This window comes from Thamnophis sirtalis, unplaced genomic scaffold (genome assembly GCF_051295495.1).
Source record: "Thamnophis sirtalis isolate CommonGarterSnake01/CBP01778 unplaced genomic scaffold, rThaSir2_p1.2 scaffold_1, whole genome shotgun sequence".
NCBI classification, from domain to species: domain Eukaryota; kingdom Metazoa; phylum Chordata; class Lepidosauria; order Squamata; family Natricidae; genus Thamnophis; species Thamnophis sirtalis.
In genome coordinates, this window is record NW_028261381.1 from 79,235,432 (window position 1) to 79,251,936 (window position 16,505).

Here is a 16,505-nt window from a genome sequence, read left to right on the forward strand (position 1 = left end):
AATGCATTAAGTACAGGGATGTTTACATGACCTAGAAAGACAAGATGGTAGCTATGATGGTGCAATTGAAGCTCTCCCTATTTACAGATTACTGTCTCCTAAGAATATACTTAATATACTCAAAGTTATCATTCCCTGCCATTCTCCCATAAAATGATATAGATGCCTGCTTGGCCTTTTTTTTTTTACCATAACCCATGGACACCTCTCTAGAACATAGATCAACTTTTGAGGGATTAGGAAGATACAAAAATGCCTTATTTACTCACATTATTACCAAAACATTGCTTTTCAGCCAGCATCTTTTGGTGGATAAAGCACAGGGTTTGGAGACAAAAAAGTTTAACAATCCCTTTTACTTTGTCCCATTGGTAGGTGAAGCTAATGGGTTACAAGGTATATAACGACAGGATAGATATGCTGCTATTGATGTGCTCAACCTGTTGGCAACTGATCCATCCATTCCAAACCTGCTACAATTATATGAATTGGAGGAAGCAATTCTAAAACTGAAAGAGGGACATAGCGGAGGGGAAAAATATCAGCATTTTAAACTGATCTTGGGTTTTCTGCGTACCTGAAGGGAGATGGAAACACTTCACAAGGCCAGTCACAAGCAACAGGAAGATTAAGGTTTAGTGACGTGGCGAAGGTGCTGACCTAGAAATTAGGAGACAGATTCCTAAGCCTGCCTCAGGCATGAAAGCTGGTTGGGTAACTCTGGACCAGTCATTCTCTCTCAGCCCAACTCACCTCACAGGTTTGTTGTTATGGAAAAGGCAGAAGGATAATAGGAATGTTTGCCACCTTGAGTTATTTATAAACATAATCAAGGCAGGGTTAGGATATAAATAAATCAATAAATAGAACATGCTTTCCTGATCACAGGCCATGAAATGTTCAACCCTCAGCTTCTAATGAAGACATTGTAGCACTGCCTTTTGAACAATAAGCCTGAGCTGTGTTGCAAGGTTACTGGAAAGCTGAATGAGATACAGCAATGTTAAGGGTAGGATAGGTTCTTAAATTGACTAAGCAACCTCTTAACTGGTTTTGCTTTTTGCTTTGATTTTACACCAGATTTGACTCTGACTCTGCATTTTAAACAGCAGAGGGGGATTTATTTACAAAGCATATCTGGCAATGAATGACGCATAATAAGTTTTAAAAAGAATCTTGCCCTCAGCTTCACAATAAAAAAGTGGAGGAGGATTTGAATCCATGTACCCAAGAGAATACAATTTGAAGGTGACAGGTTCCAAGAATCACTCACCTTATGATTTAAGTGAATGGATTGTTTGCCATGGATGAACCACTGAACCTCCTGGGTGTACAGGAAGTCCTTAACATATGACCAGTTACTTAGCAATCATTTAAAGTTACAACAGACCTAACTGGGGCTACTTATGACCTGGATTCAAAAGTTCTGTCGGTCATCATGATTGAACTGTAGGTACTCAGCAACCAGGCCACATTTACAGCCATCTGCTGCTGTCAGGGGACTATGTTTTATAATGGTTTTGCTGAAAACCCACATTTATCTCTGTTTTTCAGCACCATTGATTTGCTTAACAACTGCAATGGCCCCCTGTACAACTGTAGCATCCATTTAACAACCACTGAAAAAAAGGTCATAAAATTGGGTTGGCCAAAGACTAGCTGTAAACTATTTAAGAAAAGTTCCCTTTGTTTTAAGAACTCCCACTGGTTGATGTGGCAAAAGTGCATATAGTCAAGGCTATGGTTTTCCCAGTTGGCTGTGAAAGTTGGACCATAAGAAAGGCTGAGCACCAAAGAATTGAGGCCTTTGAACTACGGTGCTGGAGAAGACTCCTGCGAGTCCCTTGGACTGCAAGACAATCAAACCTGTCAGTCCTAGAGGAGATCAACCCTGACTGCTCTTTTGAAGGCCAGATCCTAAAAATGAAACTCAAATACTTTGGCCACCTAATGAGAAGGAAGGACTCACTGGAGAAGAGCCTAATGCTGGGAAAGATTGAGGGCAAAAGAAGAAGGGGACAACAATAGCAATAGCAATAGCAATAGCAATAGCAGTAGACTTATATACCGCTTCATAGGCCTTACAGGCCTCTCTAAGTGGTTTACAGAGAGTCAGCATATTGCCCCCAACAATCTGGGTCCTCATTTTACCCACCTCGGAAGGATGGAAGGCTGAGTCAACCCTGAGCCGGTGAGATTTGAACCGCTGACCTGCTGATCTAGCAGTAGCCTGCAGTGCTGCTTTTAACCACTGCGCCACCTTGGCTCAACAGAGAATGAAGTAGCTGGATGGAGTCACTGAAGCAGTAGGCATGAGCTTAAATGGATTCCAGAAGATGGTAGAAGGAAGGAAGGCCTGGAGGAATGTTGTTCATAGGTCAGACACAACTTTGCAACTAACAACAACAACACTGGTTGACGAAAAATATTTATATGATCTGAACAGTTGCAAAGATAATATGGCTGAAGTGGGGGGGGGAATTAAACAAAGAATACCAACGACCACTGTAAAATGATAACATTCTATAATGAGGGTGCAAAGTTAAAAGGGTCTCAACTGAAACCAGAAGTAGAAGGGAAATCCAAAGCTTGAAACAGTTAAAATTATTGATTCTGAATGAATGAATGAATGAATGAATGAATGAATGAAGACAAATACTGAAATAAAATAGCATAAGAATATTTAGTTGAGAAACAGTGGTGGGTTCCGGATCCCGTTGCAACCGGTATAGTGCAACAGGGCCCGTCATCCCCCATATGCACACACACCGCATGTGCGCGCATGCGCAGAGCGCATATTCATCCTTACCTCCGCGACACTCCAGCTGCTCAGCGGGGTATTGCGCAAGCACTGTATGCTCCGTGCATGGAAGCACCGAAGAGCTCAAATACAGGTAAGGAGCTCAGCCATGCAGGTGGGCCCTCTGGAGCACCATACCGGAATGTTACCCGGTGCTCCCGGAAGGCACCAGTAAGCCCATACTGGGGCATACTGCCTGCAACCCACCACTGTTGAGAAACTATAATTATCAAGGGAAAGGGGAAAAAATCATTTTAGGCAACAAATGACTGAATTATAAGGCTCCCATTGGAATAAATTTGGCAATGGTTATTGATAATTGGTGTCAAACTCGCGTCATATTTCTTTCAGGTGATATATCACAACATTTTCCCCTTTGCGGAGCTGGGATGGGTGTGGCCTGGGCGTGACGCATGCAGCCCACGGGCCGCCAGTTTGACATCCCTGTAGGGATGTACTTTTATGCCTGTTTATCTTTAAACAATAAAAGCGTCAAGTGAAGGCATTCAATCTTTCTTATTCACAGAATATTGTAAAGGAGATTTCAAATGACCCAGATTTAAAACTGTCCTGTATTTTCCTAAGTTCATTTCCTACACAAAATCCATTTAGGAGGGAAGGAAGAAGAATTCTATAATATATTTGGATTGACAGGATTTAAAGTCATCTATCCAGAAGCATCTTGGATGCAAGTCATACTATCACCACGGAGAGGGTTTTTTTTTAAATTAAACATGAATGTTCCATGTAAAAGGATATGATCTGTTACAACTTTTTATGTACTAATGTCAATGGAACCTTAATATGAAAAAAATATTTAGTTGTTATTTCGTCAAGCATGTATTAGATAAAATATATAAGCATAAACATGATTTTGAATACATGAAATGGATATGAATAAAAGGGAACATTAGGACAGGGATGGTAGGCACTTTGGTGTATTTATGCACGCCCCCTTAAAGACCTCTTAGGAATGGGGTGAGGTCAACAGTATAGAGTTTAAGGTTAAAGTTTGGGGAGTTTGGGGAAGAAACCACAGAGTCAGGTAGTGCATTCCAGGCATTGACCACTCTGTTGCTGAAGTCGTATTTTCTGTCATCAAGTTTAGAGGGGTTTACATTGAGTTTGCATCTATTGTGAGCTCCTGTATTGTTGTGGTTGAAGCTGAAGTAGTAGTTCTATTAGGTAAGGGCATTTCAATGTAGATATGCAAACAGTAAATAATATGAATGGTCTTTTCATTGTGACGCTAGATTCTAAATTCTTTGCTTCCTTTTCTCATTTAAGCTGTCTCTTCTGGTGATGTCAATGTCTTCCCACAACACAGTAAAAGATCAAAAGCTGAATTGCAGACCCTGATCCCTCAAACATTACCCTCCCTGTCCTACAATATAAAGAACTTTCTCTTACTCATTGTTCATGGGATTTGTGGAAACTTCATGTAGTACATGCTCAGTTTCTCTTTGCCACACAGGGAGGCACAACTGTTATTCATTTCCTAAACTCAGATTTGCAGTGAGTATCCATCATTATTCAGATCACATGCTGGGGATGGCTTCCACTCCATAAAACAGGAATAGCAAAGTGATTACTCCTTAACAGCAAAATTATCATAATGAATGAATGAGCACATTAAGATTCCAATCCACCTATTCACTTCTAAGAATGCTATAAAAAGAAGGAGATGCTTTTGGTGATGATAGCATTTGCAAAATAGTCCCATGGGAAATACAGTGCAGAAAAATGATGGTCTCTTTCAGGAGCAGTTGCACCGGGAAAAGGGTGTTTGCTTTTAATTCAAAAACCAGCTAAGCTCCTAATTGCTACTCAAGGCACAGCCCAACTAGATGCCTTTCAGTCTGGAAGCTCCACAATTAATCTACATATCTGAGGACCGGTTCCAGATGTTTTGAGGGGAGAAAGAGGTGCTACATTTTAAAAAATGTAATTCTATCAAGCATAAGTGGTGAGATCGAAGGCAAAGAAATGTAATAAAGAAAGAACAAAATATATATATTTGTATTATATGTGGCATATAAACTGAAATAGTAAGTGTGCCACAGTACTCATATTTATAAACTACTTAAAAATTATTTTGTGCAAATATAGAATATGGTTTAATACTGTATATCCACCCAAATTTTAATATATTTTTATTTCCTATCAACCTAAGCAACTTCTATAAGCAGTTTTTCTGTTTAACTCTGGAACAACAATCTCCAATACCTTCACAGCATAAGATTCAGGACTGAGAATGATAATCAGAAAAGGGAATCTTAGGGTGATAAGTAGAACACTCAGTGAGAGCACTAATGTAATGCATAGCCACTAGAGGAAGGGAAAAGGTTACTAGAGGAAGGGAAAAGGTTACAAGAGCCAAGGTGGCGCAGTGGTTAAATGCAGCACTGCAGGCTACTGCTAGATCAGCAGGTCAGCGGTTCAAATCTCACCGGCTCAGGGTTGACTCAGCCTTCCATCCTTCCGAGGTGGGTAAAATGAGGACCCAGATTGTTGGGGGCAATATGCTGACTCTCTGTAAACCGCTTAGAGAGGCCTGAAAGGCCTATGAAGCGGTATATAAGTCTACTGCTATTGCTATTACTAGAAAAGGGATAACAACATTCCAAGATGTTTGTAAATACCGTGTTTTCCCCAAAATAAGACCCTGTTTTATATGTTTTTGCCACAAGAAAGGCACCAGGTCTTATTTGGGGGGGGAGTCATCCACTGGCTCACCTCACTTGCATGTGTCACCCCCGACCTCCTTTTCGCTGTCAGAGGCCTTCAGGAACTTCTGCGGCTGACAAGGCTTTCCTGAAGGTCTCTGCAGCTAATAACAGAGCTCCGGATTGATCTGGAGCTTTGTTATCAGCTGCAATGGCCTTCAGGAAAGCCTTGCCAGCTGCACAACAAATGGGCTGTCAAGGCAGGTGCCTTGAGGCCTTGCTGCAACTATCTGAAGGTAAAGTAGTAGGGTAGCTCCACACCCCCATCCCTACCCTAGCTTAATTTTACCCATGCACCCTGGAGTGGGTGGACTCTTAATATGGATTATTTGGGGGGTAGGGCTTATATTGTGGGCATGTGTAAAAATCAAGCTAGGACTTATTTTGGGGTAGATATTATTTTCAGGGAAACACGGGTACTAATGTTGGTGTCAGGCTTGGAAGCCATGGGGGGGCATTCTACTATTTTAAAAAATTTACATATAAAAAGGTGCAATAAAAAGCTAGACTTGCCAATGAGGAAGTTCTAAAATATTTAGGATAGTTTACAAAACTTAACAACCAACCACTTAAGTGGGAAGAGAGTCAACATGTATAATATAATCCTGTGGGTATTAGCACATAAATAATTAAACAGGTGAACTTGATAGTAAGTATATTTAAGACTGTAATCTTCAGGGATGAGAAAAAAAGGGAAATAAAATGTTTTCTTTCTGCGGATAGGAATGGTTGCAGGAATTTGGTATAGTCAATCTAGGGAAAAGAAGGACAGGTGACATGATAGCAGTATCCCAGTATTTGAGGAGCTGCCACAAAGAAGAGGGGGTCAACTTATTTTTCAAAGCACCAGATGCAGGACAAGAAACAATGGATGGAAAACTAATCAGGAGAGAAACAATTTGGAATTAAGGAAAAACTTCGTAACAGAGAGAACAATTAACCAGTGGAACAGCTTGCTTCCAAAAGTAGTAGGTGTTTCATCACTGGAAGTGTTTTTAAAAAAAGATTGGACAGCCACTTATCTGAAATAGTATAGGATCTCCTCCTTTGATCAGGAGCAGAGGGGGTTCCTACCAGTTCGCACCTATTCGGTAGAACCGGTTCGTCAAATCTACCGAACCAGTTAGAAGAGGTTCTACCAGTGGACCCGGAAAGCAGGCCACACCTACAGAAGAGGTTCCAAAAATTTTTGAAACCCACCACTGGTCCTTGGATATGATTATTCTGCACTATCATGCTCATATTTATAAAACTCAGTGCCTCTGTGAAAGGTAAGGATGACTACTGCATTTGTGGTGCAATCAGAACATTCCGTGTGTTGAAGTTGTTTTAACACAAACCAAAGATGCCTTTTAAAAAACAAGTTTACATCATATTCTTATGCATGCCAGTGCTGTGTGTGTGGTAATTTAAGGTGGTTCTGACAAGTGTCATTGGCATCTTCATATCCAGTCACATGGGTGGCAAGCCACTCCCATCCGGTCACATGGGCGATAAGCCACTCCCACAAAGGAGGCCACACCCACAGAGTAGGTGCGAACAATTTTTGAAACCCACCACTGATCAGGAGGTTGGACTAGAAGAGCTTCAAAGTCCCTTTCATCTCTGTTCTGATTCAATATGCTGGAGACTACAATATCCAGCATTTCCATTCATAATAACCAAACATACTCTGTACTCAGAGGTTATATAACCCAATACTATAGCTGTGGCTAGTCAAGACATTGAGTCCTCTCTGCTGAATATTTTCTATATACATTGAACTGTTATTCCTATTATATAATAATTCTATTATTCCTAAGCAGCAGGCAGTTGGGCATGATGGGAATTACATTTGATACTATCCCTAACAGTCTTTTTTTCCCTTTTAAGATGAGGAATTAAGCCACTGGGGATTTGATAAACTTGTCCAGGAAAGTAGAAGGAACACTTTTTGCAGTCTTTGTAGACAAAGCACAACTAAGAGGGAAATGGAACACAGCTGTCTTGTAAAACTAAACAAGAAGGATTATTTTTCCTTTTTTATTCACAAGGAAGTAAACAAGGGCATTTCATTAGGCTGCTTGGTAATATTTTTCCAAGAAAATTTTGTTTCCTGACACTTGGGCCATATGGAGGGCTGAATGAAAAGGAAAACACTGTGCTACATGGGATAGTATTTCTCAGAATAGGACAGAAGATCCTTGTTAATTGTTCCTTGCTACTGGTAGGTAGTTTTTTAGTCTGTTTTTTTCTGTTCTGCATTTTAACAAAGTCAACAAGAACAAGCAGAACATTTCAAATGAAAAGTGACCTCTTTTCCTATGATCTAATAAGGACGTTCCCATTAAAGATTTACAAGACGCTTTCAAGAGAGTCTGAGGATAATTGGCACTTGATGCTTAACCCAAGAAAACAATTGCAGTAGGAGAGGGGAATGGAATTTAAAAGTTAGCAATATAACATTTCAATCTACTTGCAATGATAGCCCTCTCAACTTCTCCCATCTTCCATTGATTTGGTTCGTACATCATACTGATCCAAAGGTGGTTTGGTTTTGCCTTGACATGTGATCCCAGACACTGCAGTTAGTAAATCATGATTGATAACATAATGTAGTATGTAAACCAGGCCAATATTATTTCACCTCCAAAAGCACTATCAGCCATTTACCACCAGTGATCAATAGTGAAGCTTGGCACAAAAAGCAGACAAAAGTATTGATTCACTTGGGATTCTCCTACTGGCAACCTAGCACTCTTTAAGATTTTTAAACTACTTTATTCTCAAATATCAAGTCTGTTTGTTACACCCATTAATTATGACAGACTCTTGAACAGAGCTCTACAAATGCTCCCAGAGTATCTCTAATTTATCACATTGGTGAAAAAATTATTCCCTGTAGGTATCCTTTTGTTAGCCTTTTTCTTACATTAACCCATCTACTCAGAATTAGCGAGTCCTTTTATAATGTAAACTCAGAACCACCAAAAAGAAAGTATCCGACTGGCTATCTAGACCATTTCATCAGAAAGGAAGCTTCTTACATGATTTCGTCAGAGATGAAGCTTCTTATACAATTAATCCAAACTGCAATGATTTTTAACAACTGAACAGATCTGAGATTACATCGTTTTAATCTATTCTTGCTCCTGTGGAGTTTTAATTTCTCTTTAAGCGTTTATATCCTTAAGCTTCACATGAGCAGATATAAATCAACCCAAATTTCTCACATTGAGGTACAAATGAAATTATTCCTACTTCAGTCACATTATATATACAAAAACCTAGCTCTCTAGAGAAGGGTCTAATGCTGGGAAAAGAGGAAAGAAAGAGAAGAAAAAGATGATCACAGCAAGGTGGATGGATCTGACCATAAATGAAGCACCAGGTCAGGGATAGATCATCATGAAAAAAATCTATGAGGTGATCACTAAGAATGGACAATGACTTAATCAATAAACTATTTAATAGAGAACAATATCTATATATAATTAATGCTGGCTTAAGAACAGGGCTTTCTTGTAGCTGACATTAGAAATCTTCTCAGCTGCCTTTCCACTGGGTTTTAGGCTAGAAGTGACTGTGAATAATCTATTGTCATTTTTTTCTGGGAAATTCTCTTACTCACAAAGGAATTTCCATTAGGAACAGTTTATGGCTCACCCCAATCACACTAGCTTGCATAATACAACCCTTTAAAAGCACACAGTACAGAATGTATTAGATATTACACAGCAAAATACTTCCTAGCCTAGCTTTATTAACAACTGCTACTGCTGGTTTTAAATATTTCCCATAGAAATCAATGGAATTTAACATTCCTCTTTCATATGAGACTGGGGCTAGAATCAATAAAGAACACAAATGTGTTACCCAAATATTTCTGCGAGCTTGTAGTAGTTCTAATACAGGTAGCAGAAATTGAAATCTGCAAAATCTCGTATTAGCATCATTCAAATATATACCTACTGCATTTAGCCTACACGGAATGCCCATTATTCTGTTGCAGTACAGTCAACTTCATGAAACCAGATAAAACAGGCCACTTCATTTTCAGTTTCAAAGAACAGGAAAAAATAGAAATAAATGAGACAGAATGATGAAAATGGTTGAGCATATCCATCTTCACTTTTCTAAGTATTATCTCATAGTTAAGATACAATGTGGTTAGAGTTTTTAAAAACAATGTTAACAGATGCTATAATTTGGTAGAGTGTATTCTACACAGTTTAGATATAAAGGCCAGCTGCTGGCAGAGCATACAACCATAGAGCATATGCCCAGAGCGACCACTGCCGGAAGACTCGGTATGGAAGCTGCCGAAAAAGCCATGTTGGGATAGCGGTGGCGGCGGCAGCAGAGGTGCTCTGGCTCTGCGGGGAGAGCTGGGCCAGGGCATTGCGAGGCTGGGAGGCGCACAAGCGGGAGCAGAACAGCCGCTCACACAGCCCCCCCCCTCCAGCCATGCAGAGCACCATTCACTAGCATTTTGAAGGCGCCGAGCCGCAGGAGCCGGGCAGTGGTGAACAGGCACTCACGCAGCTTGGCGATACCCCTAGGTTAGTGAATGGCATTGTGCCCAGCTGGAAAGGGTTTTTTTCGGGTGGCTGCTTGTGATCGTGGTCGCTTCATGGCTGTTGTGTTACACTGCTGCGACAGCGCAACACAACCATTTGCCCCTGAGGCTGTGCCAGGCTCTTTGGGAGCCCGCTCAGAAAAGAGCAGCCGCCCGGCAACCCCAAAACAATAAACACTCCCCTCATAATAAGACCCAAGCCATACTTTGTGGGTAAAAAGAAAATAAGACCCTGTCTTATTTTCGGGAAAACACGGTACTTACCTTTCAGATGCGCTCAGTAGCAGGCTCTGCCCACCCACCCAGATGTCATCATGTCCGTTTTTGACTCATGTGTGCTCACATTTGTGAACTGATAGTGAAGGTAAGTAGATTTCACACTGGGTTGAGTATTAATGAAATAAATATGATATTTTATTCCTAGACCTATTCAGACTCTCACCTTAGTCTCTTCCAGGATAAAAAAGGCAGGAGGGGATTACTCACTTATGAAGATTGATTGAGGTAGGGCAAAGTAATGATCATAAATATGATTAAAAGAGATGGAAACACCTTGATTTAAAGTGGTTGATTTAAAGTGGCACATAGCCAGTAATTCAATTATTAGAAAGGCAAACTGATGAAATTACTGCCCAACATCTCATCTAACCCTCAACTCCAGGATGCTGTCAACCACCTCAAACCTATGTTTCCTGTTTTCTTTCTGTTCCAGAGCTGAACAGGTGAGCACCCTTCCAGACAAAGACCAAGGATGCACCCACAACTACTATTTTTAAGAACCTTCCCATTCTTGAAAATCAATTAGAATGGGGAGTATATTGTGTTTGCACTATGTAAGCTTCTTACAGTGTATTTCTAATTAAAACAATTCATTTTAACATTATTGCTAAAGTTAATTACTTCAGATTTCATTGTTATAATTAAGCGGAGGATGGTACGCAATACATTGCCTTCACACTGCCAACTTCAGTCATAAGCCTAAAAGGATGAGAGCTTCTGTAGTTCCATTATTTCTTGGCTTCAACCTTAAGCTCTTTTATTTGCCTATCTTACAGGACTGTGTTAATGTGTGTGAGATATGCCTGGAATACTAAGGAGCAATGTTGTAAGCACAGTTGTTAAATATAACAGAAATAAATCATCTACAGCATATGGTAGTGAGGTTTAGGAATGAGACTACCCCAATCCCCTGGGATAGCATGCTGTAGATGAGAAATACTTCAATGTCTCTTCAGTTTTTATCTAACATATCTCAGTTGAGGATATTCTAGCAGAGTATGATTCTTCATTAACCTCTTTTCATATGAATAAAGGATTGGTATTTGCAATATTTCATATTTCTTGAAATATGATTTTTTAAAATTTCTAAACATTTTTAAAAATGGCATGTTATAATAATGTCATCATAATTATGTGCCTGTGTGTCATGTCAATCCTGACGTCTCGTGATTACATGGGCAGGACATGGACTTTCATGACATTTTTTGGGCAACATTTTTGAAACATGGTTTGTTACTACATTCTTCCTAAAAGTGAGAGATCACTTGTCACCCAGTTGATTCCTCTGCCTAAGGCAGGACTAGACTAGACTCCTATGCCTGCATATTAACCACTAGAACAAACTAGTGGTTAATGTACTTGTTGCAAAAGGTAGGATGGTGATGGGGAGACTCTAAATGTTTTCCCACCTTGCAAAAACAGTGGCAGTATGTTCATTTGAACAAGGAGAAGAGGATGCATGGCTCTCCTTCAAAGCAGGTCAGTGTTTCTTATGTAGTTTCTTCACATTGCCCTTTTTAATTAAAAAAAACTGTACAGTAAATATACTGTATGGAAGATTTACTGTAGTAGCAATGCCATACATTAAGGAATTGAGGAAATGTCCCCAATTATATAAATAAAAGCATAGTGTTAAGCAAAACCTCAGATATTCCTTTCTTTTGCCTTTTGAATGGAAATCTTTCTTAGATTTCCATTGATAATAAGAAAACTTGGCAGGTAGCTACTCAGAATAAGTGTCTGAGTATCTGAATAATTTTGTTGTGCCTTTGTTACCTAGAGAACAGAGCTTAGAGGTGGGTTGCAAGCTGCATTAAGCAGCGTTACATAACCGAAGGAAGCCAAGAAAAGTATTTGATTATTTGATGTGGCAGAGACCTTTGTAGACTAAGAGATAGGATGCTGACTAGCTGATAACTGAAAGCAAACAATTGATTCTGTTTCACATAGATTTATAGCTCTCTCTTTTCCATTAAATCCTCAGTCTACCTCTTGAGTAAATAGAACACATCTGTCTAATCTGGATTAAGCATACATTTACTTTTCCTTCTTTAGTTATTTCATTTTATTAGGAGAACCAGTTTGGAAAAGTGGCTAAGGTACCAGACTAGAAACTGTGCGACAGTGGGTTCTAGTCCCACCTCTGTCAAAAAGCCAGCTTCATAACTTTAAGTCAGTCTCTCCCTCTCTCTAAAAAGCGGGCAATGGCAAATCAGTTCCAAAAAACCTTGCCAAGAAGACAGCAGGGACTAGTCCAGGCACTCACGAGGTGTCAAAAACTAACTTGAAGGCAACACACTGTTTAACAATTGCCTTGGGGCTTTTAACCAAGACATAAAGATTTAATTTAGTCTAGTTTAGTTTACCCACTGGAAAAGACAGGGATAATCTTACTATATAAGTGGCTCAAAATCAAATGATGAACCCATTTCCTAATCCGATAGGCAAAAACTGGCAAAATTCTGATATTTTCAATTATTTGGGGGGGGGGGGGGAATCTGTAACCAGATACAATATTTGCAGTTCAGGAACAAATACATAGATAGATCTGGGAACAGTAGTAAAATAATGCTCTTTGTGTAAATAATACAGACATTGTATTACATTGACTGAAGAAAAAGAGACCAATCAGCACTGTGAAAATAAAACAGGGCACAACATCCTTGCTGCATACATTTATTTCCCCAGTTCCCAATATAAATGGGGAAAGATGTTCCATGCAGGTTTCACTATTACCTGATGATCATAAATATTTCCCAGATGAAGTAGAGCAGGGGTGTCAAACTCAATTTCATTGAGGGCCACATCAGGGTTGTGTTTGTCCTTGGGGGGGGGTGTAGCCAGGGTGGGTGTGGCCAGCTTGATGCCACTCATGTCAGGGGTGGCTGTGGTGGCCCGAGCGCTCTGTCAGCAAAAACGGACTCCTGAACTCCGTTTTCACCTGCGACAGCCTCCTGCAATACTCTGCTAGCAAAAATGGAGCTAGTTAGGGCTGTGGGCGGCCCTTGTAAGCTCTGTTTGGCTGTGATGGACTCCTTCAACCCTCTGCCAGTGGAAAAGGAGCTGGGGAGGGCTGCATGCTCCATTTTTCTGGTAGAGGCACCACGGACAGGTCCTTCGCTGTTTCCAGGATGGCCCTGTGGGCCAGATCTAAGCACCCCGCTAGCCAGATACAGATCCCAGGCCTTGAGTTTGACACCCCTGAAGTAGAGGGGTGTAAATCTACAGAGATTTGCTTTGATGTCAACATTTCTAGGTTTCATTCTGAGTCTCTCCAGGTAGGTTTGAAAAAGATTTTGGTTGGAATCCCAGGAAAAATCTGCTGCCAATCAGTGTAGACAATAATCAATCAGATAAATCAATATATAATAGTATGATTCCTATTCTACACAATGGAAGCCTTTCCCGACAAATAATAAAAGCAAAATGTACAGTAATGTTGTACATTCAGATTGCAATAATGCTGTCGTCAGGGAGAAATTCTCCATGAGAGAAAACTAGCTTTTGTTCTTTTGCAGTTCTTATCAGTACTAAAAAACAAACAGCTAGAAGTTTCTTTCTTTCTGGAAGGCAAAATAATGTTTAATTTGCAGGATAGCTCCAAGCACGTTCATCACCTCTCATGCCAATAGCCTACTTGTCACCCCAAAGGTCAACCTTTACACTTCTAAATGTGTTGAAAGGACATTTTTCTATTTTCTAGTCTCAACTGCAATTAACCTATAATTAGAAAAATGAACGTAGGAATAGAGCTTCAGCTTGTTTTAGATGAAGTTATACTCTGATTGAAACAGCAGGTTTTCAGTTCTGGAAAGCTAATTCGTCACTGAATTCCCAGGCAGTATCTCTACTGTTGCATAATTTACAATATGTGGTACCTGGGATTTCACTTGAAAAGCAGCCAGAAACTACAATTGATGCAATAGGACGCAGCCTGGTTGCTAACAGGCATACAGACCAATGATGCCTTTACAATACTGAAAAATCTGCTCTGGCTGCCAATTTTAAACCAGGCGTATTTTATTTGCTGATATTAAACTTTAATGTCCTAAATCACTTAGAGACCAAGAATTTCTCTCCTGTTACCAGCCCTGCCCAGCTGATGGATCTGCAGAAATGTCTCTTTTGGAAGATACTTCTGCTACCACAGGTCTGTTTTTCTGGCATGAGGGCTTCTCATTTGTTGCTTCCATACTATGGAATGAAGGGTTTTTTGGCTTTTAGATCCCATAGCTCAGGATTCTGTGATAGATAAATTAATTTAGATAAGAACACCTTTCTTTCATCAAGCTTTTAATTTTAAATGGCACCAGTATTAATTAAAGTATTGATTTATGTTTTTAACTTTTTGGATTCTGAGTCTTTTTCCCCAGTTCTGTTAGCCAATATGAACAATCCCTAAAGCAGAAAAACAATATATAAGTTAATCCAAATCAAAGCATGATTCAAAGGAACTTTTTAAAAGGCATCAATCACAAATTATCCTATTATTTACTGTTAGTTCATGACCTGTATAGTTGCAATGTTATTCAGAATTCTCCACGCCATTCAGTGATAAAAATGAACAAACTCTGCATGGCATATTCAAATTGACAGAAAATGGCATGCATTTATTATTCTGCTCCTGTAGGATATCTGGAAACGATTTCTAAGGAAAGCCTACATTATCCTTCTAATAGTTCTGCAAAATAAGAATGCTTCACGGCTGATCAGAGAACCAAATTCAAGTCTCCTTCCCAAATTGTAAAGCTGTCATAAGTCTGAAACCTCTTGTCTTTGTAAGATACATACTACTTATATCAGCTGGCCAGTATTTTCCTTCAGTACATTTAAATGTACTGAAAATGTACATCTATTACAGGGGTCACATTCATTTATTACATTTTTATCTTCCCTTTACTACTTTAAAAGTAACTCAAGATGGTGAACATACCTAACACTCCTTCCTCCTCCTATTTTCCCCACAACAACCCTGTGAGGTGGGTTGGACAGAGAGAGAGTGACTGGTCCAAAGTCACCTAGCTGGCTTTCATGCCTAGAACTCACAGTTCCTGGGCTAGGACCTTAATCAGTAGGCCAAACTGGCTTATCCTAAATTTAAATCTAGTTAATTTTCATTATTCTGCCCACATAAGAGCAATTGCTGACTTCTGTCGCTCTTCCGTTTTTTTGCTTTTGTTTCATTATTGCCAATCTAACGGTTGGTTTTTGGGAGGAGAAAGGGACAAAGGAAAGTAAGAAATAGAACTTATGCTGATGCCGATTTTCTCTCACAGGAATTCCCCGATCTTCCTTCGGCAAAGGCAACATCAACTCGTGACCGAGAATCTACATGTAGACGGCTCACGTTCTACTACAAGGCCAGCCTCGGGGCAGATCCAAGCAAATGGCAAGCAAATTAATTCTTTTCCGAAGCCAGACATTAAAGGGAGATTTAACTCTGGACCCTCTTTCTTCCTCCTTCCCCTTAAACATCTTCCCTGTTGCCTACCCCCAACAGAGGGGATCCAAGAAATGAAATCAACAAAGTCACGCTTTCTTGTCACGTGTTTAATGTTTTCATCCAATCGAGCTTTCAGATGCTTTTGGTGGGGAGGGGGGGGCGCTAAGAAAAGCAACACTTGGCATGCCACCTTTTCTTTCTAACAAAGCCGGGGGGGGGGGAGGAAAGGAAGAAAAGGGCTGAAAACAAGAGCGAGAGTACGCACTAGGAGGAGAAACCCCGGAGTGCTGGAGGCAGCGTTACTGCCGCATAGCGACTCTATATCTATTGTTATCGATCAAAAAGACTCCTGCGGGGGGGGGGGTCACAAAGTCGCCTTGCAGATACCGAATCTCCTTTCCGCCTGATGATACTACCTGAATATCTTGTCCTGGCTTTTTTTTTTTTACTCTTGCCAAAAAGAAAACAGAAACAACTGACTGAACTCACCACGGTCACCGGGGACACCATGTTTGCCGAGGCGGCTTCTATAGGTAGTTCTTCGCCTTTGCTTATATAGCTCGCTCTAAATGCGGGTCACAGCCACCGCTTTTAGTAAGATCGGAGGGCATCTATTTTTCTCAATGCCGATTGTTTTCTCGGTGCTTTTTAAAGAACGCCGTGACGTCATAATGCTCGGAGCGAATGTGCAGAGAGGGA

At 40.2% G+C, this 16,505-nt stretch overlaps 1 protein-coding gene across 1 annotated transcript in view; it reads right to left on the reverse strand.

The window, feature by feature from the left end:
* Positions 1 to 16,489, reverse strand: part of TMEM86A (transmembrane protein 86A) — a 36,847-nt gene extending 20,358 nt beyond the window's left edge. The window contains exon 1 of the mRNA XM_014056921.2: positions 16,296 to 16,489. Within this exon, the coding sequence (XP_013912396.1) occupies positions 16,296 to 16,316 (21 nt within the window). The 5' untranslated portion in view covers positions 16,317 to 16,489. The remainder of the gene's footprint in view (positions 1 to 16,295) is intronic.
* Between the last annotated feature and the right edge of the window lie 16 nt (positions 16,490 to 16,505).